The 27902-nt window shown below is 36.7% G+C and overlaps 1 protein-coding gene across 1 annotated transcript in view; it reads right to left on the reverse strand.

The window, feature by feature from the left end:
- Positions 1-9693, reverse strand: part of LOC127805504 (chaperone protein dnaJ 15-like) — a 73727-nt gene extending 64034 nt beyond the window's left edge. Inside the window, exons 1-3 of the mRNA XM_052342264.1 lie at positions 9488-9693; positions 8905-9205; positions 8018-8141 (exon numbers count right to left, since the gene is read on the reverse strand). Coding sequence (XP_052198224.1) covers positions 8018-8141; positions 8905-9032 — 252 coding nt within the window. The 5' untranslated portion in view covers positions 9033-9205; positions 9488-9693. The remainder of the gene's footprint in view (positions 1-8017; positions 8142-8904; positions 9206-9487) is intronic.
- Between the last annotated feature and the right edge of the window lie 18209 nt (positions 9694-27902).

Consider the following 27902-nt stretch of genomic DNA (forward strand, 5'->3'; position numbering starts at 1 on the left):
GGAATAGAAAATTTATTTTTCACGGTAAGGTCATTTAGTTGTTTATAATCTACACACAAGCGCCAGGTGTCATCCTTCTTTTTGACAAAAAGTACGAGAGATGCAAAGGGGCTCTGGCTAGGCTAAATAATTGAAGCACTGAGCATGCTTTTTACTTGTTTTTCAATTTCAACCTTCTGGTAAGGGGGTAACGGTAGGCTCGGAGTTGGGTTTCAAGGGTATGGAATGGTTAAAAAGTCGATTTGGGGCAGCGTGTGTGATTCAACAAATAAGTCTTTGAATTCTAAGAGTAAAAGATGTAATTCGATAGGGTAAGTTACCTTTGCAAAGAGGTCAATGACTAGAGGGCCCTCATGTTCTCCTCCTTCCATCTCCATGGCTTGGATGGAAAACATCTGAGATATCAACCCCTTTCCTTTAGATAACAGCCTTTGTAGCCTTTTGCCCTTGATCACCTTACATTCTCTTGCCTCTAGGCTCCCCTTTAATGTCAGCTTCTTTCCTTTCAGATCTAGAGTGACTTCTAATTTTTTGAAGTCAAAAGGTTAGAGGACTTATTGTCCTCATCCAGTCCACCCCTAGGACTATGTCATAGCCTCTTAGCTCCAAAATTCTCAAGTCAGTAGAGAACTCCTCCCCTTGCATTAGCCATTTAAACCCCACACTTTTATAATTGTTGTACATCTTACTAGTGTTGGCTACGATTATTAATAAAGGGGTAGTATCCATGAGTGTGAACCCCAATTTAGTGGCAGTCACTTTGTTGAGGAAGCTGTGGGTGTTGCCACTGTTAATCAATACCATGATCTTCCTCTTGCCCACTCTACCTTCCACCTTAATGATTTTCCCTGCGGCCCCCCCTTGAGTGCATGAAATGAAATTCCCCCCCCCCCCCTCCCTCGTCAGCAAGGTCATGTTAAAGGATCTCTTCCATCGTCTCCTTACCATCCTCTTACTCTTCCCCGACTATCTTCTCCTCACCTCCTTCCATGTTCAATAGTTGCCTTCGACATTGATGGCCAGGACTGTAACGGTCCCCGCACTTGTAACACAACCTCATTTGTCTTCTCTGCTCCATAGTAGGATTTCTGATGGTCGGGGCCTGCTAATTTCCTCTTAATGGGCCTGAAGCCACTACAGCTCCCACCTCCCTTGTGTTTCCACTAGGAGCTAAACTAATCAGGGGAACAGTACAAGGGGAAGCCCTATTTCTCTTGTAGATTGCTTCCAACATCAATTCTTGTAGCCAGGCTTTCTCTGTCGCCTGCCTAACAGTGGTTGGCATCATCATCTTAACCATTGATCCCAACTCATCCTTAAGCCCACTAGTAAAGCTGGACACAAAGTATTGCTCAGTAAGTGTTGGCTGAGCATTCCACATTAAGGCTCCTAACTCCTCAAACTTTTCCAAATACTCTATTACAACTCTTGTTTGAGTTTATTGAATTCTTCTATCACATCCGCCATGTTCTTTTCTCCAAACCTCCTACACAACTCTTTGGCAAAGTCGATCCATCTCACCCCAAGCCCTCTGGACCTAAACCACCTTTGGAACCAAGAATTAGCTGTATCATTAAGATAGATTGTGACCAAGGTAATTCGTTGTGGCTCAGCCACACTGTAGTATTGAAAAAAACGTTCACACTGACGAATCCACCACCTCAGCCAGGTTCCATCAAACAATGGTATCTCCAGCCTTAGCATTGGCGTGTGATTACCAGATTGGAAATTAAATTCCCTTACCTGAGGTTCCATCTCAATTCCTTGCACACCTTCTGACTATGTTTCAACTGGAGGCCTCGAAAGTAAACCAAATCCGTTCGAGTTTGGTCCATCTCTGGATTGAGGGGGAAATTCAGGGGGTAAACGAAATTGTGGTAGAGACAACAGCATGTTGAACATGTTGTTGATCCTTTGGCTGAACTGATCCATCGCATCCCTGTGCCTCTCCAATTCCCGTTGCATATCCTCACGAGAGGTCGCCAATTCCTCCCGCATTCCTTCTTGAATTACAGCTACATTTTCCCTGTTGTTGTTGTTTAAGACAGTTAAACGGAGCCAACCCAAAGAGAATTCCCTCTCGAATTCTTAAGAACTCACAGAACTTAGAAACCAAATTAAAGAATTAGACAAAACAGCAATGGAAATGAAAATACTGAAAGGTAAAACAAACCAACAAGGGGCAAGAATTATCCTGGTTCGGAATGCCTTTGGCAAACCTACATCCAACAGCCAACACCCACACAGAGCAGCATTTTATTTGGATGAAACCGATCAGTACATCAAGCCTCTAAACCCTCATCTATATCCCCGAGTATAGGCACACATTCTCCCAAGAATACACAAGACTAAAACCCGTCTTTCTCTTCTCAAGAATGGAAACCCAGCACTCGATCATAGACAATAGTAGAAGCTCTCTCAGAATGACTTTCGACTGCCTCCTCTACCCTCTTATTTATAGAAAGGGCGGATAACCCAAGGTAACTAACTACTATGGGAATATTACAATTTGGCCCCTCAAATTTCTAAATAATTACACTTATAATTTTAAGCCCTAACTATTCAAATCTTCCAGCCGATAGTCTTCAATACTTTACTGATCTTCTACCGCACAAACTCTAGGCAAACTCAACACCTGCTTTGAGTGATAGCTTTGTGTGTCTACGTCATCCCAAACTCCAGCACTTCAATTCTCGACTCCAATTGTTTGAGTCTCATTCCTTCCACCATCTTTTGCTCACAATTCACCACGCTTCCACTTGCAAAACGTCGCCGAGGGTCGCTGGCTCTAATACCAATTGTCAAGTCTCAGATCTGAGACTTGGACAATTCTAAGAGAACTAAAGGTTTAGAGAGGAAACGGAGGAAGAATTTGAAGTAGAGAGGGAGAAAGAAAGAGAAGGAAAGAACCAAATGTTTTTCATTGATAGTTTACATCCTCGTGTACAATGCCTTATATAGGCTAGCACCCTTGATTTGTTAATGTAACCGACTAGGTACAATCCTTCTAGAGGTAACCACAAGCCACATGCTACTATCCATTTTTTTTTTTTTTATCGAATCGATAAATATGTATAAATGATCAAATATACAAACAATCACTGGGCATACCCAAGAACCATGGATAACATCCAAAAACTATAGGCCTATAGCTAGGCTATCAAAAAGGACCAAAACATGAGGATACATAGTAAACATTACTTTGTATACAAAGGTTTTAATCCTATCAATGAGCCCTCCACAGAAGGCTGAACATTATCAAAAATAAGGCAATTCCTTGCTGCCCATATTTGATAGACCGAACAAGCAAGGGCGATTTTCTTAGCATTGCATATCCAAGAGGATCCTCTAACGTCTTTCTTCAGCCATTTGAGGGCACTAGGGATCGAAGTCATGGCTCTGGAAATGCCAAATCACGTTCTTATAAGCTCCCAGACTGTCGAACTGACCGGGCAATGAAAATATAGATAGCCGACAGATTCCTCAGCCCCATTACACAAGGGGCAGGTGCGGTCAATGTCCAAAAATAAGAGCTTGTCACGAGTTAGGATGCTGGACCTAACACATAACCATAACATGAAGGCATGCTTAGGAACAAGGTAGGGATGCCAAACTGTCTTCGCCCAAACCTTAACATGTCCCTTCGGCCGAAAGAACTCATAAGCAATAACCATAACATGAAGGCATGCTTAGGAACAAGGCAGGGATGCCAAACTGTCTTCGCCCAAACCTTGACATGCCCCTTCAGCCGAAAGAACTCATAGGCAGCATGAACATCGAAAGTAGGACCATTGACCCAGCTCTCAAGCAGGATCCTAGCAGCCTCTGCTAACCCTCACGCCTCACACATGGCATCCCTAATAAGCATCATCCTTTTCATCAAAAGGGAGTCGTCATTCCGAACCTACCTCTGCCAAATGGAAGTCGTATGCAAGAATTCCTGATGGATCCACTAAACCCACAAAGTGTCCTTTTTCTGATGAATGTCCCATAAGTTCTTGACAAGCAGCCCAAAATTCCAGCTACTACTATTCGTTTATTACAGCTATAGCTATGCTTCTATATGCTTATACAATTATGCCTTTAGGCTCATGACATACTACGACAAAAACTTCACACACATTTGCAAAGAAAATGGATGACTAAATTGATGGGCCTTGATTATGTCATTCAATATAAGAGGAAGGAGAACATTGCAGCAGATGCTCTATCTCGATGCCATGAAGAGGGAACAGCTACTTCAATCTTAGCTTTAGTTCCGGAGTGGTGTCAGGAAGTGGCCAACAGTTATGAGGGTAATAAGCAAGCCAAGACCCTCTTGGAGCAATTAATAATTGACCCCATAAGTAAGAAATGATATACACTGGCAAATGGGGTGATGAGGTTTAAAGGCAAGTTGGTTGTGAGAAACTGCACGGAGTTGAACAAGATACTATGAGCCCTACATGAATCCCCAATTGGAGGCCACTCAGGGGTACAGAACACCTATCATAAGGTGAAGCAATTATTTTGTTGGCCTAAGCTCAAAGAGGAGGTGATGAAGTTTGTGTTAGCATGCGATGTGTGTAAAAGATGCAAGCATGAAACCGTGGCCTATTCGAGGCTCTTACAACCTTTACCGATACTGGGGCAGGCATGGGAGAGTGTATCGATGGATTTCATTGAGGGATTACCAAAATCTGAAGAGAATGATTGCATATTTGTAGTGGTGGACTGACTCACCAAATTTGCCTACTTCCTAAGTCTTACTCATCCTCACACTACACAAGAAGTGGTTCAGGTCTTTTTAGATCAGGTGGTGAAAGTGCATGGGATCCCAAAAACTATAATTTCTGATAGGAAAAAGGTGTTTACTAGTCTCCTGGGGCAATCATTGATGAAATCCTTGGGGGCTAAGCTTAACCTATCTTCCGCCTACCATCCCCAAATTGATGGACAAACAGAACGAGTCAATCAATGCCTGGAGACCTACCTGAGATGTCTGTGTTTCGCACACTCGAAAGGTTGGCACAAGTGGTTATCTATGGCACAATGGTGGTACAACTCTAGCCACCATAGTGTCATTAAGATGCCAATATTTAAGGCCCTCTTTGGTTACAAACCACCCCTACTACCAGCTCCACCAAGTCCCACAAGTGTGGCAGCAGTGGATGAACATTTGCAACAGAGGCAGCAGATCCTCCAACAGCTTAAAAAAGACCAATTAGCTGACAGGGGTGGGAATGAAAGGGAGTTCAATGTGGGAGAGACAGTTTATTTGAAGTTGAAAGCACCCATCTCAAGTCTTTATCCCCTAGCCCAGTCTCCAAGTTGAGTCCCAGGTATTTTGGCCATTTTCCTATTGTGTCTAAGGTGGGCAATGTGGCCTATAGACTACAATTACAAGAAGAGACACAGATCCACCTGGTATTTCAAGTCTTGTTATTGAAGAAAGCTATAGGGGCACAACCGGCCAGTTCTTAGCTACCACAAGGAGCCATGGACGCCAACCTTGCCCCAAAACCAGCAGCCATTGTGGACAGATGAGTGGTCTATCAACAAAGAGCTCCAATCATACAGGTCCTAGTGAGGTGGTCCAACTTGCACCAGGACAACGACACTTGGGAGTATCTCCTGGACTTGCTTACTCAATTCCCGAGAGCAGCCAGTCTCCTAACCAATTCTTGAGGACAAGAAATGTCTCAAGGGGAGGGTATATTATCATGTACCTATGAGGGAGATAGTAGAAGTAGAAATATTGTAATAAAACATAATTCAGTTAGAGCAATAGAAGTTTGTACGCTAGTAGAGCTAAGGCGTGTAGTACATAGGCGGTTATGAACATTGGGCAGGAACTTATGCACTTGTACGGGAAGGCTATAAATTGAGGCCGACCCTTCTATTGGAGGTATCTAGAAATTGAATGAAAACTCTCTAATTCTCCCTCCATTTCCCTTTCAATTCTCTCATTCTCTCTGTTCACTAACTCTCTCTCCCTCACTTTCACGAGAATTCTCTTGTTTCCCAAATGATCTCTCTCCCTTCGGAAGAGATCAGAATTGACAATTGCTAGATCTTTTCGAATCTGACAGAAGCCAGATCATTATAGAAAAGGAAGAGGAGTTGTCAACAAGAAGAGAGTCAATAGCGACTGACGGCTAACAATTCTTCTTCTTCGTCATTCAATTTTTTTATTTTTATTTGTTGGTTTTGTTTTCAAGTAAATTTAATTATATATAATTTAATTAAATATATTAAGAGAAAAACGACGTGTTTATAGACAACATTAAGTCTTATAATGGACAAATGGGATGTGTGTGGAAAGAATTGAAAGTACAAGGACTTTTACAACCAATTTTGAAGTTGGGGGGGGGGGGGGGGGGTTGAAAATGGGTCAAACCACGGGTGTATAAAATTTACCCAAAAAAATAATATTAAAGATAAGTTAACCCTTTGTCTACCAAGTTAAACTTTTAGATGAGATGGTGGTGAAACTATTCAATATGGTACAGACCAAACAAAGGTCCTTGAAATCAAACCTCACTAGTAACCCAATATTTAAATAATTACACGTGTTTAGACCAGCTATGCAATGAAGCTTCGCACATGTGAGGGAGTGAGTTGAGAGTAAAAATAATAATATTAATGATAAGTTACACTCTATCTATCCACTTAAATTTTGAGATGAGATGGTCGTTAACAATTCAATAGAAAGCATAGAACTTGAGGTAAGAATTTGTCCCCATACATCAAAGTTGTCAGGTAGGCAGCTCAAGACCATACAAAGATTGACAGCATAGATTACACTTGGTTGGCCAAATAGCTTCCTGAGGTAATATGTGATTAGCATAACTCTCAGATCTCATAGAATGAGCTAGCATCAAAGCACCTCCCAGCCCCTTAAGAGTCTTTCCTGCACCAACAAAACTCTGCTCCATGCAATTATGAACCATTCAGCAACCAAGAAAGAATCACCAACTATTTACACAGCATCCTGTATTGTTTCACTGAAACAGGAACTCAGAGACAATACAACCATCAGCCTTCTACCATGGTGAACAACAAATGCTCCTTATCCATTACCAAGTGGAAAATTCCGGAAATCTCAAGATCAATGGTCCCTCTCCAGTCTCCACACCATTTATTTTTGGCTTCTTTAAGTTGTACTTCCTCAAATTCACTTACAAGTAGCAATATTCTTCCTTCCCAAATGTATATAATCTGACTCATAAATAACAATTAACGTAATAAGTACCACCCTGACTTGCAGGCCAATATGCTGAAGTGCATTGTTCTATAGGTCTCTCCCCAGTAAGCTCCTAGCAGAACTTCTACATCATTGCTGTGCACAATTGGAACATTATAAGTATATTCCAATGGACAAACCTACTTTACTGCTTTGCATATCCCCTTTACAAAAGAACAATCCCAAAACTCCTAGTACTTTTTCATCCTTTTAACAATTAGCAGTCAATTATGAGACCATGTGGGTGATACATCAATCTCTAGGTGGTAAATTCAGGATTCCAGGAACCTAGTATCCTTCTCACCTTTGCATCAGTATAATCCAGAGCAATTATGAGGTAACATGGTTGGGAAACACAGAATCTAAGTGTCAAATTGTAAATAAAACAACATGATTGAAATGCAGGACATCAAGTTTCACAAACAAACTGAATTGGAGATCCAGAATATTACAGGTGAACTATTTACATATATAGTAAGTATGCTCCGAACAAAAGGAGAGAGATGCACCCTCAAATTTCCAAAGGATTCTCCAATAAGTTTGAGGGCTTTAAACTAAAACCTGGAGTTCCAGAATCCAGATAATGATGGGATTAAATTGACACTAAATTAAATAAAGGATAGAAATAAAAAGTGCTTCTTGTCATTCCTTGCCCAAACCAATCTACACCCTTCAGTCACGAAAAAAGGCAAGTAAAAAAAGAGAAACAACAGACCTAAATTAAGACTGCAAACAACATCGCAAAACTTTACACAACAGAATATGTAGCAAACATTGAAGGATGAAGCGGACCTCAAACCCAGAACTATCATATTGTCTTCTTTTCTCTGGATCAGATAAAATGCTATAAGAATATGCAACCTCCTTGAACAGTTCAGAAGCTTCAGGATTACTAGCATTTTTGTCTGGATGGTACCTGCACATTATTAACCAGATCAATAGGCTACCAAGTACAGAATTCCTTTGTATTTTCAGAGTCACCGTGTTCATTGACATCATATTCAGAATAACATATCTTATTAAGAAGAGGGAGAAAAAACTGCAGTATTGCCAAAGACACAAAATGTTTATAATTGAGACACTAACAATATGTTTGACAACTCGTTTGTGACCCACGCACACCATTCTTCTAATTCCAGCAGCCCGTTCATGATTCATTAGGACCATTGAAGGTCAAATAAAGAGTAAAGAGGATTGCTCTTGTCTGCACTGTTTACTACCATTGGAACACAAGGAATAGGAAGATTTTTGAAGACAATATGCCTTGTATTGATTCTGTCATCTGTAGGATCAAAACACAAGTATACAGGGTCACTTTTACTTTGTATCCTCATGTTTTGATTCAGTTTGAGGCCCTCTCTATGGGTCACTGATTGTTTTCCTGGGTATGCCCAGTGTACTTGTACAGTTCTTTTGCTCTTTATACATTTACCTTTTGAGAAAAAAAAAAAAAAAAAGTAAATATTTCACTCGTTTTTAAACCCTAACTTATCATTTCCGTATCCCCAATAAACTAAGCGAACAAAAATTGAGCGCCTATCGAATTAAATTGCATTTTACAAGGATTAAAATAATAATTTTAACAAAACTGTAAATCAAGCTACAGATATAGATTAAGCCCAGAAGAAGAAGAAGAAGAAGAAGAGGAAACAATGAATTCAAATTCCATTGTAACTTACTTGAGAGCAAGCTTTCTGTAAGCAGTTTTAATCTCTTGGTCAGTTGAATCTCTAGAAACGCACAAAACCTCATATGGATCTCGACGAACAGCCGGGGCAGAGGGCCCTTCCATTTTCGAACCACCCATGCCCTTCCCCTTCTCTCTTCCTGAAAAGCCCTATCCCAATCTTCTCTTTGCCTCCCAAAAATCCAATTTATTCCCTCTGCAGATCCCGCAGAAGTACCAATTCACGATTGCCTCGAATTGCCACCATTAACCCGCAACGTAGAAAGCTTATCGACACCTTCGCAACGGAAAATCTACAATCAAGGAGAATTGGAATTGCAAACCCGTCAAAATCAGGGAAATCAGACCAAGGAACAATCAAGATATCCGCAAAATTCAAAGCATTGGATCACTTTCTTTCCTTGGGATAAATGCAAAAATATATTATAATAGTGTGGAGAGTCGAAATAGCTAAGATCCGATCGGGCGATGGAGAAACGGCCCGGCATGTGAAGAGCTAGGGCTTTTTCAAATTAGAGGACGCGAAGAGCGAGAGAAAGAAAAAGTTTTAGGGGACCAATAAGAAGCTTTCTCACTTTGGTTTTCTTCCTTTCTTCTTCTTGTTCGTCTTCTTTTGTTATTTTCACCTGCTTCGTGAAAGAACAACGTGTACTCAGATTTCAGCCATGGCTAAACAGAACGATGTCATCTTTACCTTTCCACAGATTGGACCCCAATCTCTCCCTCTCCTTCTCTCTCTCTCTCTCTGAGTCTCTCAGGCTAAGTCAAATCATTCAAGGTAAATTTACATTCCAGCCTTGAAAATTTAATGAAATAACAAAGGTTTACTACATAAATGTGACGGTTCAACAATTAAAAATATGATATTTAATTTTTTATGTATAAAATATTAAAATTTTGTATTTTAATTATTAAAAATTATTAATTTAAATTTTTATCGTGGTAAAATATTAGCACATGTATAAACATATTCGTTTTAGTAAGTAACACGTTATGTGGATGACCGGTTAATAATATTTAAGTAAATTGATTAATTAGTTGTATTTCCTTAATAGTTAAAAAATATGATATTTGGTTTCTTATGTGTAAAATATTAAAATTTTATATTCTAATTATTAAAAATTATTGTTTTACATTACCTCAAGACAAAAAAATATATAAACAAAAGAGTAAAAAAACAATGGAACCAAATTCAATAAAAATAAAGGATTGAGATTAGTTCAATCATAATTTGTGATTAACAATAGAAGAATATAGCATTTTTTATATTAGTGATTCAGAAAAACTTAGACATTTTTATGACATTCTCTTTTCTTTGTATATATCTTACATGGCATAAATAACAGTTATATTTTTTAATAGTTGAGATATGAAATATTGACGTTTTGTACATTACATAGCAAATACCATATTTTTTAATTGTTGAGGAAAACAAAACAAACTAGTCAATATATTCAAATATTGTCAATTGATTATTCACATGGCATGTTATTTGTAGAAACATATGCGTTCATACATGAGATAAAGTTCTGTCACGATAAGGAATTAAAGTAATAATTTTTAATAATTGAAATATGAAGTCTTGACATTTTGTATGTCAAAGACTAAATGCTATTTTGTATAACATTTTTAATAGGAATTAAAGTAATAATTTTCTCCATATATTTAACCTTTTTAAAGTGATTGATTATGCTTTATTTTTCATTATTATGAATAATTCTATGTTATATTTTTAAAAATATCCAAAATAGCCCTTCATCTTTTCTCTCAACTATTCTTTTCTCTTTCATAAGTAGAGATAAAATATATTTAACCTAAGTTTCTCATGTTACTTATATGAAAGAGTCAGACTAGTTTCTTTATTTAAGCTATGAAAAAAAGTTTAGATATAGGTTCTTTAACTTTAGTGGAATAGAGAAAGAATAAAGAATGAGAGAGAATAAGATAAACCTATCAATAATCAAATTCAATCAATGATAAATTTCTGTTAATAAAATTGGGAGAAACCTTAAAAATGGAAAGAAAGACAGAAAGAGACACACACAAAAAGAAAGAGATGAAACTCATTAGGGATCGAGTTCAATTGGCAATGAGTTTTGGGCAATGGGGTTAAGAGAAACCCCTATCATTATTGGCTGAGAGAGAGAAAGAGTGTGCATGTGTGTGTCGTCACAAAAAATCATTATTGTCGTTATAGAGAATTCTCACTAACATCGTGGAGTTTCTCTCTCTCTCTCTCTCCTTTCGACCCACTAATCAAACCTTAACATTTAGGATTCGATTTGTAGAGAAAACTCTTTCTTTGAAAATTGAAAGGTTCATGCTAATCAAAGAAATCGAATTTGCAAATTGAAGCAGTCAATTTGATTTTCAAATACAGTGAGAGAAAGAGAGACGGTGAAGAAGATAAAGTTGATGCCATTTCTTGAGAAAATGACTGTTGTCGAAGAAGATGGACAGTTACTAAAGAAGACTAAATTTGTGAAGGAGAAAGAAATAAGAGAGAGTAGAGACATAAATACCAAGGACAAAATCATCAATTCACACAATAATTTAATGGCATGAGAGAAATTTTTTATTTTGAAAATGTCAAAGAGGTTTATGTCATTTTATTAAATTTCAAAGGTGTTCAAAGTAATTTACTACACACATGAATATGTGCTACATGCAATGCAACTGTATCAATGTTCAAAACCACATAAGGTCCAAGAAGAAAATGATGAACTAGAAATCAAGTGCTATAATATTAACTCTCTAATTCATGTCCAAGCAATAATAAGCAATTGAAGACTTAAAAGTTTAAGTGGTTTGGGAGCACTGGTTAGCTGTTGCACTTCTTTAAAGATGAATTAAATTTTTATTCAAGTTTAAGAATTGATTTGGGTTCGTGGTTATATTATTTGTTTCTCTAAAATCATCAACCGACACTATTTTTTCCACTTAAAGGTAAGTTTTGTTTTTTAATTTTAATCGATTCATAAAAATAGAATTACATGTAATTATTTAAAATTAATTAAGACGTTATGGTTATTTTCTTTTTCTAGCAAATAAATCTACTTGCTTTTGTTAGAAAAAAATAACAAAAGTGGTTCTTTGTCAAACATAAAACTACAAGAGAATTAAGCATCTCAAATTATAATTTAAAAAAAGAATTAGTAGAATTTAGCCTTAATCTTCAGTGATTTTTTTATAAAGTCTAATTAGTTACCTTAATGTTTTATACCTCCATTATTGACTTTTAGCTTTAACCCTCTCTTTGTTCCTAATTTTCAAAACGTGTTAGTCCATTGCTTCATATCCATGTAGAGTTTGTATTACACCAACTAATTAATAATAGGCTAAATTATATAAGGTATCGTCGAAATTTGACAAAAAATATGAATACTTTCCATATATTAGAAATGACGTGGGCCTCTCTACTAGTGTTAGTCTCCTAATGTTTGACTTAGATGACATTTAGTATGTGTGTGATTGACACCGAATGATAATCTTGTATGTTTTATAAATAGTCATGATAGCTCTTCAAATATAACATTAATAAATCTTTATGTATTCTAATGATCTTATTCTTAACCTGATAAGAATATGTGACAGATCTATAATACATAATTTCTTAAAGTGATTCCTATCTTAAGATTTTTTTAAAGGAGGACTAAGATTAATTGATTACGTACTAGTACATAGACTACTACCTTTGATTAGTATAAAATACTAATAATAAAGGACGGTGAGTCATATGTGTAATACCCGAGATTTTTCTAAAAAACTCAAGTGTAATTTATCTTGGGCCGTAAGTGAAAATTTCAAAAGTTTTGAGATTATAGTGTAATTTCTCACAACTATAAGTGACCGAATTGACTGCAAGGAATGTCCGGTACGTAAATATCCTAGAAAAAAGAATGCTATTGACGAGTGTATGGAGATGTGATTTATAGCACTAAAAGTAGTCAAATTGGAGATGATTTTCGATAGAGTTATAAGTTAGCCTGAAAAACTGAATGATAGTAAAAGACTACTAGAAAGTCAATGGAATCCTAAGAAGTTCATATTTTGCATAAGAAACAACCCTTAAGTAGTTTCGAGATAAAACAAAAGGCTTTATAGTCAAAACATACATTCAGACCTAAGTGTAAATTCTTAATTTTGTTGAATTTTCGAGGGTGAAATGAAGATTTTAGAACTTGTGAGTTTTAATAAAATTATTGAAAAACTCAAGGGCTTCCTAGAAAGAGTCAAAATGCAATTTTGAAGCTTGAGGAGGGTAAAAGTGTAATTTTTCAAAAGACTAGCAGTATGAACACTGTCAACTGCCTGACCACCTCTCTCATCGCCGATTTTGGTCGGGGAAGGCTACTAGAAGGGTTGCAGAGGCTTCAGGGCTAGGCCTAGGGCCATCATGGACAGCCTTTGGGTGAGAATCAACCATGAGGATGGCCGATTTGACCATTTTTCAGCCGTGAGGTCATAAAAAAATTTAGTCAAATTTAAGGCAATATCGTATATCTCAAGTCGATTCGAGGCCGTTAAATGGCTGAAATGATGAAAGGGGCAAAATATTTATTGGGATTAGACGGATTTCGGCCAAGAATTAGCTATAAATAGCTGGGTATGGTTGAGGGTTTTTGCAACACCCCGTCTCGTCGGGCGTGTCACTATAAGGGATTACTAAGATTTCTTTTTCCATACACTGCTCGGCACACACAGTGTTTCAAAGAAAAATCTTCACATGCTCACGAAATCCCAGAAAAACCCCAATCATGCCCGTTTAACTAAAAAGGTCAATAGACTTAAGCTAAACAAAACATAATATTATGCAGCGGATAAAAACATTACTGAATATCATAAATTACTACAATCGTTCATACACGGTGTCTTCTCATCAAACAAGAATTACATAACTTCAAAAATGTAACCTACGACTGTCCTGCTTGTACTCTATCAGCTCTAACTGACTATGTCCTCGCCCCTGCTGTAACTCTCGTCTGAAACGTTTGAATATTCTAGTGGCATAACCCAGATTAGATGCTTAATCATCTAAGTGATGGCATAAGTACAGTTTACAGAATGCAATTATGTTCATGAGCATGGCATGTAAAAACGACACAACACGTCAACCCTAAAAAATCTCCCTAACATCCACAATCTCTCGGGGAAACTCCAATTCCCATCGTACGACTCAGATTGACCTTGCCTTGGCATACTTAACCTTTGGGTGCACATCAACGTCACCTCTAACTGAGATTAATCTTGCCCCATTCTCAGGATGACCCCATCTCGTCCTACCGAACATCATAATAACGACATGATTTCAGAAATAATAACGTCATGAAAGACTCACATGCCATGTAATTTACAAAGCGTAATCAGTTGATGCAATATGTAGTAAATTCAATATGCATAATATGCTGACAAATCAAAAGCAATTGGAAAACATTCATAAAGATTAGCCTAAGTTCTGGAGGGTAGAACCACTCACTGGAACTAGCTAACACATGCCAAAAATCATTTATGGAAATAAAGTAAATATTGGATCGGACCACTCACCATAACTTAGCTTCACAGGTCTCCTTGGTATGTGTGTCTTGATCTTGAAATGCGTGCTTGGATAATTTCCTAGCTTCAGCATGCTCTTCAGACCCCAAATTTTCTAGGATTTTTCGGAAGACTTTCCCCCATTTCCCCCTATTTTTCCTCATTTTCCTCTATTTTCTCCATTTTCATTTTTCTTTCTTTTTGTCTTTTTTCTTTCTTCTTCTTCTTCTTCTCCCCTGCTTCCCCTGCATACGAACAGCCTCTCGGGCACTACCACCCACGCTTCATTCGTTGTCGGCCTCTCTTGTCGCCTGTCACTACTTGCTACTGGTTACAGGTGGCTGCTGCTGCATCGCCACAACAGCTTGTGACCATGGCTATCGCTTGTTGTTGTGGCCTGCTCCGGCCATCCTCGTGGCATGCCTTCGGCCACCAACATCGCCCCCAGCTCTCTCTCTCTCTCTCGATCTTTAGGCCATTTTCTTGCCCAACTTCAGCCTTCATTTCTGCCATTGCTCCCAACTTCTCTCGGCCAGCTTCCATCTTTTCTTCCCTCAATTTCTCTCAACTTATCCCTCTATTTATAGGCAACCCACTGCCTTAAGAGCCTTGGCCACCACTCCTCGAAGCCACGTTAGCCCCTGAGCTGACAAAAGCTCAATCTTGAAACTTCAAGAAGACAACTACCTTGCACACATACACACACGTGTATATAAATATATATATCTATATATTACATTATAAGTTAAAGGAAATTACACATTTAAACCTTAATTTTTATCTTAATTTCACTTGGGTAATTCCCTAATTACAATTGCATCCTCAAATCTCAAATTAATTCGCATTACGATACCGAAAATGCAAAATTAATAGCTTCAAGTTTACTCGATAAGGATGATTTCACCCCAGCATCCTCACCAGGATGTTGCTTCATCATGAAACCATCTCAGGGTTGTTCCTTATCAAAAACCAAAGCCCCTTTAGATTCTGTTGATTTTCCGGAGGTCTCCTACAACAATTCAATTTTTTAGCCTGAACCGAAACTCCACCGAAAATTGTCTTGATTCTGATTTTTTTTTTATACCATAAATCCTATCTTAGAACACTCATAAATACCATATCATTTTTCTTAGATATCTAGGCTCTAGGGCACTCCCTTATAGTCAATTCGATACTGATATCTGTATGAGATTATACTTAAGTCTAAATCTTTTGAAAATTTCACTAAAGGCCCAAGTTAAAATTACTTTTGACTTATTTGAAAATTCTCGGGTATTACAGTTTTTCATTCAAAACTTGGGTTTAATTCATGCGTTTGAGAGAGATTCAAAGGAAACTGATAAGGGGCTTTTGTTCTTTAGTGTATTGGGACAAATTATGAAAATTTTGGTGAGGTTTCATGATGGTTTGAAGCTATTTTGAGAGGTAGCCAGAAAATCGAGAAAGACGCTGAAGCTGAACTTGTAACTAGCAATCGAGGGCTTTTCGATGGTGTTTTCAAGCCAATGAGATTTCTGTTGGTCCCTTAGGGTATGGCCACTCAAGAGGGGGGTGAATTGAGTAATTAAAAATTTTCACAATTTTAATAAATATTCTTGATTAATAATTTTATTAAAAAATATATATTTGATAAATATAATAAATTGTATTTGAGATTAATAATAAATGTAAGCCACAAGATATAAGAAAAATAAATTATATGAAGCGCAGCACAATTTATAGTGGTTCGGTGTTTCCACACACACCTAATCCACTCTCCCAAGATCTAACCACTCTTGGGGTTCCACTAAATCAAAATCACCAAGGTTTTTAGACTATCTCACCTTGAAAACTAGATACACATCTAGATTTCAATGGGTTCTAGACAATCACTACACCAAGGTTTTTTTCCTAACTTACCTTGGAAACTAGATTCACCTAGATTTTAACAAATCTTGAAAAACTATACAATACTCAATAATAATTTAAATGTTACAAATAATTTGTCCACACTTGGACACAAATAAACAATTAAGAACAAATTATACAAGGCAATAATATTTAAATAAATAAATAAACAGTTATCTCAGTTTGAATGGAGAAGATCGGATTCGACTTTGCGATCTCTTTTTATCGTCTTGTCTTGTGATTCTTCGGTAGATGAACAATGAATCTTTGAGAGTCTTGGAATGCTTGCAAATTAGGTTGAAAGCTTTTGGGAGTTTTGGATATGCAATATGTGCAATGGATACTTAAAAAATGAGTTTGGGGGGTATTTATAAGCATTTTAGCCACTAAGGAAAGGGTTAATATGAAGTTTGAAATTCAAAAAATGTTTAAACTTTCTCAAATAATAAGAAAACATGTCTCACCTTTAATTCAAAATAAATTTACTTTTTGTATGAGAAATCAAGATTTGAAAATTTAAATATAAGTTTTTGAAACATAAATGATTAAAACAAGAAAACATGTCTAAAAGCAATCTCTTTTAATTCAAAATAAATTTAATTTTTGCATGAGTAAGAGAAAACATGTCTAAAACTAATTCTTTTTAATTCAAAATAAATTTACTTTTTGTATGAGAACGAGAAAACATGTCTAAAAGTAATTCTCCTTTAATTCAAAAGAAATATACTTTTTGCATAAGTAATAAAAGCATTTATCAATAAATGAAAATTCAAACATAAACTTTTGAGACATAAATGATCAAAAGAAGGAAACATGTTTAAAGACAATCCACCTTTAATTCAAAATAAATTTACTCTTTGTACCCACTTTTAATTCAAAATAATTTTTTTTATATGAGAAAGAAATACATTTATATCATAAAAATATTTTTATTAATCATCAAAACTTAATTAATATGAGCAAGTTGGCTTAACAGTTTCCATCAGGGTCGACTTAAAGAGTACCTCAAGGGGGTGGGGTCAAATCGACCATCAGAGCAATCACCGACGGCCGAAGAAGATGACCGATGCATGTGGTGCATGCGCTGGTCATTACGCACAGTACATGCACTAGGCGCGTGATAGCGCGTGAGGTATGAGTTTTTTTTTAAATTAATTTTAATATTTTTAAAAATTTATTTTATGAATTATGGTGTTGAAAAAATTGGAAAACTACTTGAAAAGATATTTATTTTGGAATTATCGAGAGAAAATAGGATGAAAATAAAGGAAAATTATAAAGAAATTATGAAAAAATAGATATTGATATTCCTTTGAATGAATATGATGTCTAGGGTATGTTGAGGCTCAAGATTGAGTAATAGTACAATTGTTGAAGTCTGGTACTAAAATTGAGGTTGGGCACGAGAATCGAGATGATCTGAGTTATGTTCAAAGGTGAGTGGTTTTATCGTAAAAATGCTTTTGTTGCATGTGGTTTCTCCCCTAAAAACTTATACGTGATATGTTTTGCCTATGTTGAGTATGATATTCACAAAGATTGCTAAGTTATATATAATTTATGTGCATTTTGACATATCTACACATATATTATTGCATAGATAGTTGTGGTCTTTCATTCAACATGATATTGTTTGCATATCGATATATGTGAATATGATAGGATGTTACCCTGATAGTGTAACCGTAATTCCCTAAGGGTATTTGCCGGAATAACATCCAGGGGTCTCTCGTGCCATGTGTGCATGCTAGGATGACTACCTAGGGTTCTGTGCTGGGCTGGATTGCCATGGAAGTTACACTAGGGTATTTGTTTGTTCATGTATGTGCATCATGCATTCATGTAACTGTTTTGAACTCTCACTTAGATGATTCAACATCTAATTTCGGCTATGCCCCTTGGAACATTTAAATGTTCCAGTTAGGACTTGCAGCTAGGGCAAAGAAGTGGTTGAGATGTAACGGCACGAGGTGACGTGTCCGATGGGTTGGACAAGTTATTCTAGTGTTTTTCTTTTTCATGAGGATTCGAATATGTTTTAGTCATGTTGAGAAACTTATATTCCATTGATGAATAGTCATGTTAAATAAAATAATGTTACGTATTACGAATGATGTTTAAAAGTCGATCCTGTAATACTGTTATGGTTCAATGTTATTTTAAGGTATCTTTTGATTATATTTGAGGTACTCAGTTGTTACTTCTGATAGATGGCTCTCCATGTATTTTGTTTGAAGATATGAAGTTATACTATGGTACGGTTTCCATGTTATGAATAAAGTGAGTTCGATTAAGTACCATATCAGGTTTCGATTCTTGCTTCCGCATTTGTAATGATATGTTGGGGATTTTCTTTGAAATACGGTACTTGAGGTGTTAAGAAATGTATAGTGGAAAAAGAATGCATATTTTTATGTTGAGCCCTAGCATAGTGACACGCCTTGAAAAAGCGAGGTGTTCAACATGCCATATTACATGAGCTGCAAATAATAGACATATGGGTAGGTGTTGGTTGAATATCCACTAAGTATGATGCTTATGACATATCACATGGCTGAGAAGAGTAATAGTCTGTTGTTGGTTTTCGACTGTGTATCTAGTCTTCAAACCAAAATGTGATAGAGTTGTCTTGTGCACTAGTGTCGAAGATTTGCCATTGAGCGGAACCATCCGGTGTGAGAAGTCAAAATACTCTCCGTGTGATCTCTGCACAGTGGTGTATAAAGCTAAATATTCACTGATGAGATCCATTGAGCTCTGGCATGCAGGTAAACATCCTATGCAATCTCAGTTGGTTGGTAATTATAAGAGCCCTTGACTAAGTTACGTATAATCAAAAAGGAGTTTTTGATGTTGGAAGGAGTTATGATACGTCAACTTGATCACCCAAAACTGAATTTTGTCATAGTTACCGAGTCTTGTGAGTTTAATCAGTCCATGGCTCTCACTCGGTTGGGATGTTATTCAATGAAAGGATTATAATGCACGGTAATCAAAAGCTCAAATAGGTTCATTTGAAGTATTGACTTCATTACTAATAGAATCGTCCTAACATAGTGCTAGTTGTAACTTAAAACCTTTAGGGGTGCTTTGAGAAGATGGAAAGATTTTCATAATAGGTCAAAGTATTTGATCGTCGTCAAAGAGTTTGATGTCTTTTGATTGTTACTCAATAGTGAACTTAGAAGATTGCACACATACTAGGCATAGCATTGGGTTAGTGATATATGGTTGCATGTGTTCTCAATCATCATTAAGAGTTAATGATGATGTATGTTGTAAGGAGTTAACAACGAGATCAAAGACTATTAAGAGTTAACATTGGAAGGCCATTAAGAGTTAATGTATATCGTTAAGAGTTAAAGGGAGGTTTGGTTCCACTGAGAGTTAGTGGAAAGGCTATTAAGAGTTAATAGTGGATCTTGATACAATTTGTTGAAAGTAGTACATGGAAGAACTAAAATGGTTGACAATTTGCTTGAAATTGTCAACCGGTTTGGCAAAATATCTAGAACGATCTATAATTTCTCTAAGCAGCTTTCTGCTCACATACTAGTCTTTCGTCGCTTTTAGTGACAGATTAATCAATGCTCTATAGCGTCTTCTTCAGAGACCGAAAGAAAAGAGAGAAATTGGGAGAAAAATAAGAGATGGAGAAGGAGTTCTCCTTTTGGCAAGCATCGGTCGTGAGATGCAATCGATGCTGATTACATGAGATGTTTCTCTCTACTTCAACTTCTTGTGTAACTCTTTTTCTTGTTTTTTGCTCTTTGTTCTTCTCTTGTTTTGTCTTCTTTCTCCTTATATGATCCCATGACCATGAGATGGTTTTTCATCATAGTTGAGAACCCAAGCCCAGCCTTGTGTGACTTTTGTACGAGCTCGTTTAGCACAAGGGTCTGGCAAAGGGTTTCGATAACTATTTAGGCATGGAACAACTTGGTCCCCTACACTTTGAGGGTGGCATCGGTTCGCCAAGTTGTAGATCTTGAGCAGCAAATGGCGGTTTGCGAATAGCTTATGAAAGGTTTGCAAGAGCTTGAATGATAGGCCAAAGAGTTCGACAGGAGACGCAACTAACAACAACATCATCGGAAGAGGTAATAGTTATAGTTTCATTTTGTTTGATATTTTTATTGTATGCAAATGGTTTTATTCATCTATGTCTAGCAATAACTGATTTAATTCGACTATTTTTTTTTTTAAAGTTTTAAAAATTAGTTTCCGTTCTTACATATACCACTAAGTGTTAGTGCTTTCCTTTCACTCTCTTGTCATTAACTTTTTATATAAACTAATCAAGCACTAAATTTATATCAACAAATTTAGAATAACAAAGCAATTAATAAATTATAAATAATATTAAATTTAAATTTAATAACAAAGCAATTAAAAATATTAAATTTATTTTTTTTAAAAATTGTCTATGAAGCAAAATCATCTATGATTGTATCTATATTAAATATTTTGTAGTTTCTTTCTCTTTACATACCAACGAGCACAAACAAAACCAAGTCTTAATTCAATCTTCAATACAAATGATATGATCTGAAAATCAACACCGTGTAAAATCTTCTACTTTGAAGATTTATGGAACTTAATGCATTACGTTAGCTAAAAAAAATATATATATATATTTTCAAGTTCTCATTAGCCCTTAAATTTACAATACATAAATTTGAAATACATATATTTTATCATTGCCTATACTTGTTCTCCTTATTTTCATTATTACGTTCTTTATTCTCTTTTTTCCTCTCATCTTTCTTCCTTTCATTCTACATTGGATGTTAGTTAGGTTCTTTTTGTCCGACAACGAGGTGAACTCTATCTTCTAGTATTCTTCATATCTTTTCTTTTTTTTTTTTATAGTTTACTAGATTTTTAAAGAAACCGTGAAAGTTAAGCCTGTGAAAATTTCGAAAATAAAATTTCTTTAAGTAATATTATATGTAATATCTAAAATTTTTAAAAATTTTGGATCTTTAAAAAAATATTTTTGAATTAATGAAAATTAAATCAAAAAGAGTTTTAGCTATAATAAAAAATTTTAAGATTCAAGAAGAATTTAAGAAGACCCAAGGTGAATTTATAAAGAAATAGGGCATGAGTGTAATTTTTCAAAATTATTTAAATATGCCATTTCCATTGATTTAAAAAGCCAACTTTGAGCCCAAACTTTGACCAAACTAAATCAAATTGGATTGGGTCCAATATTGGGTATCATAAATAAGGTTATAATGAACTTATGGGACTCAAGTTGGACAAAACTTGGTGAGTGGATTAAAAGTTATTTAAATCCAAAGTTTAATGAAATGCATGGTGGCTAGGTTAGATAGTTTGCTTTGAATGCGAAAAAAAATAAAACAAACTCAGGTTAAGATGAACCAAAAGATGGTTGTCCAAGTAGGCATAATAAAAAACACAAGAGTAGTTGGACTTCACAATCAACCCTTAAATTAAAAATAATAGAGCCCAAAAAATTGTAGAAAAAGTTATTTAAGACATGATGAACAACGTGGGTAGGGCACTTTGAGCCAAAATTTCAAATAAATAGTTATGAATTAGATTGAACTATTTTACAACACTTAGAGGCAATTAAGTTATTGAAGTCAAGAGTTAGCGAAATAAAAACCACAACAAAGCTAAAGGAAATCACCAACGAACCCTTGGGATAATGTAAGAAATGATCAAATTTGAGTTGAAAATCTCTTGGATTCGACCACAATTAATAGGAATCTAGAATGCTGAAGAACTTTGAGGAAAAATTGGTGAAAAATCCACAAATATAAAGCAAAATTGGAAAAAAACCAGTAAAGAAATTGGGCATACATATGCATATATATACAAATCTAGAAATTAGATTTGAGGGAGACAATAATAATAGATGGACATGGCTATGTAATAGTGATTATAAAGTCGATGGAAGTGATTATAAAGGCGATGGAGTTATTGGATGACGGGTGGTAATAGTGGTGAAGTGAGGCTGGCATGTTTGTGTCACCAAAAATAAGCTATAAAGTCTAGTTTTTCTTTCGTTTTGGATACACTAAGGAAGAGAAAGAAAAGATGAGGAAAAGAAACTAAGGTTTTTGGGTGGTTGGAAAACTAGTCTGACGAAGTGGGTCATCAAAAAAACAAAGAGACGGGATGGTTTTGACAGTTTTTAGTGTTAAAGAGTGGTGAATTGTGACCAACAACATGGTAAGGAAGTTTTCGTCAAGAAATATGGTTGTTTGAGGTAGTTGGAGACTAGTCGAAACATCGTTGATAGTGAGTAAACTAGCAAAGAAGAAATGAGAAAGAGTAAATTTTCAAAAAAATTAGGTTTTTGTGTAGGTGACACTTCTACCCTTAAAGTTTTGAGTTATTGCACATAGACTCGTTATTTTCTATTTACTATGCATATGCTCTTTAACTTTGTTCAAATTGCACCATTACTTAAAAATTATATTTTATTGTGCAAGAGACTCTTTACCTGACATAAATTTCACTATATGTTTGAAAATTATGCACGAATGTGAAATTTGCAATGTTTGCATTAAAACTTGTTTTTAATATCACACATACATGTATGACCATATCCTTACCAATTATGAATCAAACAATATAAGTTCGCTTGATAAAAATAAACAATGATTACTACCAAATTGTTTATTATAAATAGGTGTAGAAATTTTATGCAAATCATATTTTTGATAATATGTATGAAAAAATATTTTTGATTTGTGATTAGGTAGTTTATCAACTAACTCGATATCCTTAAACATGCAACAAGTGATCTAAGTGCTTCAAAGAGAAAAAGAAAATGGACAATAAATTATAGTCCTTTTTTATTAATTTCATATTTAAAATATTTTTTTTTATGTGAGTAAGTTATATTAACAGAAAAAGAGCAAAACGTCTACAATCACAGATAGGGCATACCCCGCACACAAAAATATATATATAAAAAAGAAAAAAATCTAACAACTTAAAGAAACCAACTCCTCAAAACAGAGAACAAAAACAAAAATAACCTATCCAAATAGAGACGAAGCAAACACCAAAATCATTGATGATCCGTGATAACTACACCTTCTGCATGCAACTTCTACTTGGCCCTTTCAGTAGCACGTTTATTTGTCCTCTCGTGCCTTAGTTGGGATTTGGTCTTCACTGGGGCAAATCCAAAACTCGAACTCACGGACCAATCACTAGAAATCACATAGTCATTCTCCATCTAATCCCTCTTACCCCTATCCCCAACATCCATAGCCTTCTCAACTACCACTACCTGACACCCCACTTCTCCTGGAATATGTAGCTCATTTGGATATGGAATATCCCTATCCTTCTCTCACAACGAACATAATCGATTTGCCATCGACACCTCCATATCACTCGACGAAATAGTATGGGCCTTAGAAGCCTTCTTCGCAATCTTAATAATAGAGACTAGGGAAGGGCATCTTGACCAGATGATCCTTACTCACATCTCCCAAGGACATTACCGAGGTTGGAACCAACTTCTAAACATCTGGTTTCGGTTGATGCAAACATCCGGTGAGATTATGACCAAACATTCTATAATGAGAAAAAAATGGATGGGACCCATTGATACTCCACCGGCATACTCAACAACTTAGGCTCATCGATACATTCATCGAGGCCTTTATACAGATTAATTGACTTCAGAAACTTCAAATAAACATCCATCTCAACACAAACATGAGCAAACCTCTTTCGAGACCTATCATCTGTAGTAACATTTGCATGAATAGGCTTACCAAGAGCGCTTGCAACTATAGCAATCCCCTCATCACTTTATCCATGCAAAGGAATATTAAAAATCTTGAGCCATAACGATAAAACTGTATGAACCTCTAAAGATAAATCCATCCCCAATTCCCAAATTTTTAGAATTAATGGACAATGAGCAAAATGGCAAGGGCTTCCATTAAACACTTTCATCATGTTTTTTTATCATCATTAAAAGGAAATAAAAAAGCAGCCAGAAATTTTGTAAGGTACCTCCACAAGATCAAATCAATGCCACAAGTGGTTTGCAATAGACCTCTCCACCAAAAAAGACAGATGCTTGTCAACAAAATAGCCAATAAGAATATTACGCCAATACTTTAGGCCTTCTTCAATCACCTCATCCGAAAAACGCACAATTGGAATTTTAGCTAAAAAATTCATGGGATGGTAGAATCCCAATTTCTTGGGCATACAATTACCCCTTGGCCCAACCATATCAGCCCATGTATTTTTAATTCCCTCAGCATCCTGGGAGATAAAAGAACTTGGCTGCCGCTTGCTATGATCCCCCATCCCCTCCAAGCTTTGATTGTGCTCTAAATAAGGTCAACCCACCCTCTATGAAGCTCCTGTTCTGGAATTGGACTATGGATACCTCAAAGCCCAACACTACCTATAATCCTCACCCACAACAACTGTACCCTTAACTCCATCCACATCCGACCCAATTTCCCTATGCTCAACCCTCGGTCGGCCTGCACATTTAGGTCCTTGCCCACTAATATTGGCCCGAGTTGAATGACCCTGTCTTGGCCCACATCAATTTTAGTGTATCCCATATTCTTGTTGGCCCCCTCGAACTCTTCCATTAAGCCCACCATCAGACCCATGCAAGCAACTAGTCACCCATGGTTTATTAAGCCCCAACCAATTACATTGGGCGTTCTGAACTAGCTAACCCATTCTGGCCCATCCCTTTCAAAGTAACATAGGGCCCACATCTCATATCAATGGGATAAGCTTGATCTGGCATTGCCATCACTGAAACACGATTGTCATGGATGGAGTTTGATGGGATTGCATCCATCATGTCCATCTTTTGAGGCGACATTTCTGGCGTTATTGGAACCAAGATTCTCGTCGAAGTCATTGAACCGATCATCACCATTCCCTGCAAACCCTGCTGACAATCCTCATCATTGGTCATTAACGACGAAGATAGTGCCATAGGTTTTGCCAAAATTTACGCCTCATTATCCCTAAATTCCTGGACAGATCCCTCGCCACTCTCACCCCCAGTCATACCTCCAGCATGCTCTGACGACCCTTGATTAACGAAGTCTGCCCAATACCTCATGCCTGATGCTAATGAAGAATCTGGTTGGTAGAGAACTAATGACCGATCTCCCCCTTAAACATTCTCCATTTGAACCTCTGTTACAGCCTCCGAAGATCCATATTTAACCTTCAAAACACATCATCTAACACCTTGATCAATGGAAGAAAGAGAAGAAGACTCCACTAAAGCCACTTACACACTATTAGAGTCTTTAAGGAACCATCATGGCCTCTTTCCATAATGCTTGAGAAATTTCTTCACCATCTTCTCCATCATCAAACAAGTCTTCTCCATCATCAAACCAGTCATCACCACTCGTAAAGCTCTCTAGGCCATGTAAATGTGTCCCACAAGAAGCTCTTCAGGAGGGGCATAATTTCTCAATACCAAACGAACAACCCTACGTGACCCATTAGATACCCCATGGGAAGAGGAACAACCTTCTGAATCCATATCCCTTCCTGAAGATGCATGCAAATCAACCACACCATGCAATACCATCACGTCATTGCTTGAGCTAGAACCAGAGCCTACATCACCGCCACTTCGCCCAGTACCACCTGGTGAGTTTGTACATTCTTGCAAAAGAAGCCTAACCCCCTCAACTCCAGGTTCTAAAGGATATGTAGAAGTATCAGGTAGAGTATATGAAATTCATCTGGGGGGGAGATCCCTCTTGGGATCTTCCAATATATAGCACATGCCCATCTCATCGAGAGCCATCTGCAACAATCTTTCTTGCCTAGCAAAAGCAACGTTAAATCTTCTAAAACCCTCCTCATCTCAATCTCTAGATCTCTTCGCCTCACAATCCCCAGCTTTATAATATGCCACCACTTATAATTTTTTTTTGTTTTCATTTATCTATAGTGTAACGCTCCAGAATTTTGAGGAAAGCAAGAATAAGTGGAAGAGAGTAAGCTAAATGGCTCTATGTCAGTTTAAGTGTGGCTTGCTAGCTAAATGAGGGTTAATTGAAAGGCCACATGAGGTGTTTGATTGTTGAAGAAACTAAATTGGATGTTGGGAGCTAAAATCAAGGAAGGGATGGCTTCTGGTAGTTGACAGGTTGAGTAAAGCTGTCGACATATTAGTGCAAGGGAAGAATTTGTCGACAAATGGTGGGTATTTGTCGACCGATTGCAAGGAGAAGAAGGAATCTGTCGACAAATTGGAGAGGGTTAGTCGACAGATGATGTGGGTCGGTCTTGTGTAGTCGACAGATACTTTTGAATCTATCGATCGATTATGGCTTGGCTCGATTTTTTAGGCCGTTTGTATTTAAGTCGGTGGGAGAGAAGCCTTGGGAGTCTTGTAGATGCTTATGGAAGAAATGAGGAGGTCGAGAGGTGGTGAGTTCTTCTCCTCATTGCTATTTTTTCTTCTCTATTTTTTCTGTGGTTTTGATGTTTTAAGAAGGGGTTTTGTGAAGTGATGGCTGATCTCCATCATCTTTTTCCTTCCCTTGAGTGGGTTTTTCTAGGTTAGGGTCATGTGAAAGCTTCTTCAAGCTAAGAGTGAAAGTGGAGCATATAAAGGTAAGTTCTACTTCCTTTTTTCTTTGTGTAAAAGGTAAGTTCTCATCCTCATTGATGGCTAGGAGTTTGAAGTTTCAGCCCTTAAAATGGTTTTTACAAAACCCTTTGCTTTGAGAACACAATAGCTACGTGATTGTAAAATATTTTCATTTCCTTATTTAATGTCCTTGTAAATGCTTCCAAAGGGATTTGTTCTTCCTTTTTTTGTTAGGAATGATGCTTGGTTTGGTAGGGTGAAGAGTTGGCAAGGTTTTGGTTGATCTTGGCATAGTTTCGAGATGGTCTGGGTTTTTGTCTATAGACAGATTAGGGCAATTTGTCAACAGATACTGCTTTTGGTCGATAGATTGAGGGCATTTGTCGACCAATGCTTATGAAACTATTGACTAAAGCTTGGATCTATCGACCAATACTATGGAGTTGTCGACTAAAAGCTTGGTTTTTCGGCTCAAATGATTCCTTTAAGCCTCAATGCCCCCCCTCTCTCTCTCTCTCAAATCATGTTTCCCTATCTTTGGGCAGGTTTCATGCATATTGATCATGAGTATGACATTATGCTTGGCGTTGTGCATTATATTGGTAAGTGGTGTTACGCATGGGCTTGTGGGAGGTATATTACTATGGCTTATTCATGATATTGGTTGTAAAGCTTGTAGAACTGAAAGCACAGAGTGCTACTATGGGTATAGTAGGGTTTGTCGTGAATTATGGGCATAAGCTGAGGGTGAGCAATAATGTGGTCCAAGTCCATTAAGAGGCTAGTAGTTGCCTATGTGGGTGTTGTTAGTGAGAACATGGCCATAAGAAGCCTTTGCATATGTGTTAAAGTGTCATAGTTCATATATAATTCTAAAGAGTGTTGGCTTGAAAGAATTATTAAAGACGTGACTATGCACAGGGAAAATGTGCAACTATGCTTAACATGCTTCTAATATTCTCCCAAACCATCAC

This window comes from Diospyros lotus, chromosome 7, assembly GCF_014633365.1.
Source record: "Diospyros lotus cultivar Yz01 chromosome 7, ASM1463336v1, whole genome shotgun sequence".
Classification (NCBI taxonomy): domain Eukaryota; kingdom Viridiplantae; phylum Streptophyta; class Magnoliopsida; order Ericales; family Ebenaceae; genus Diospyros; species Diospyros lotus.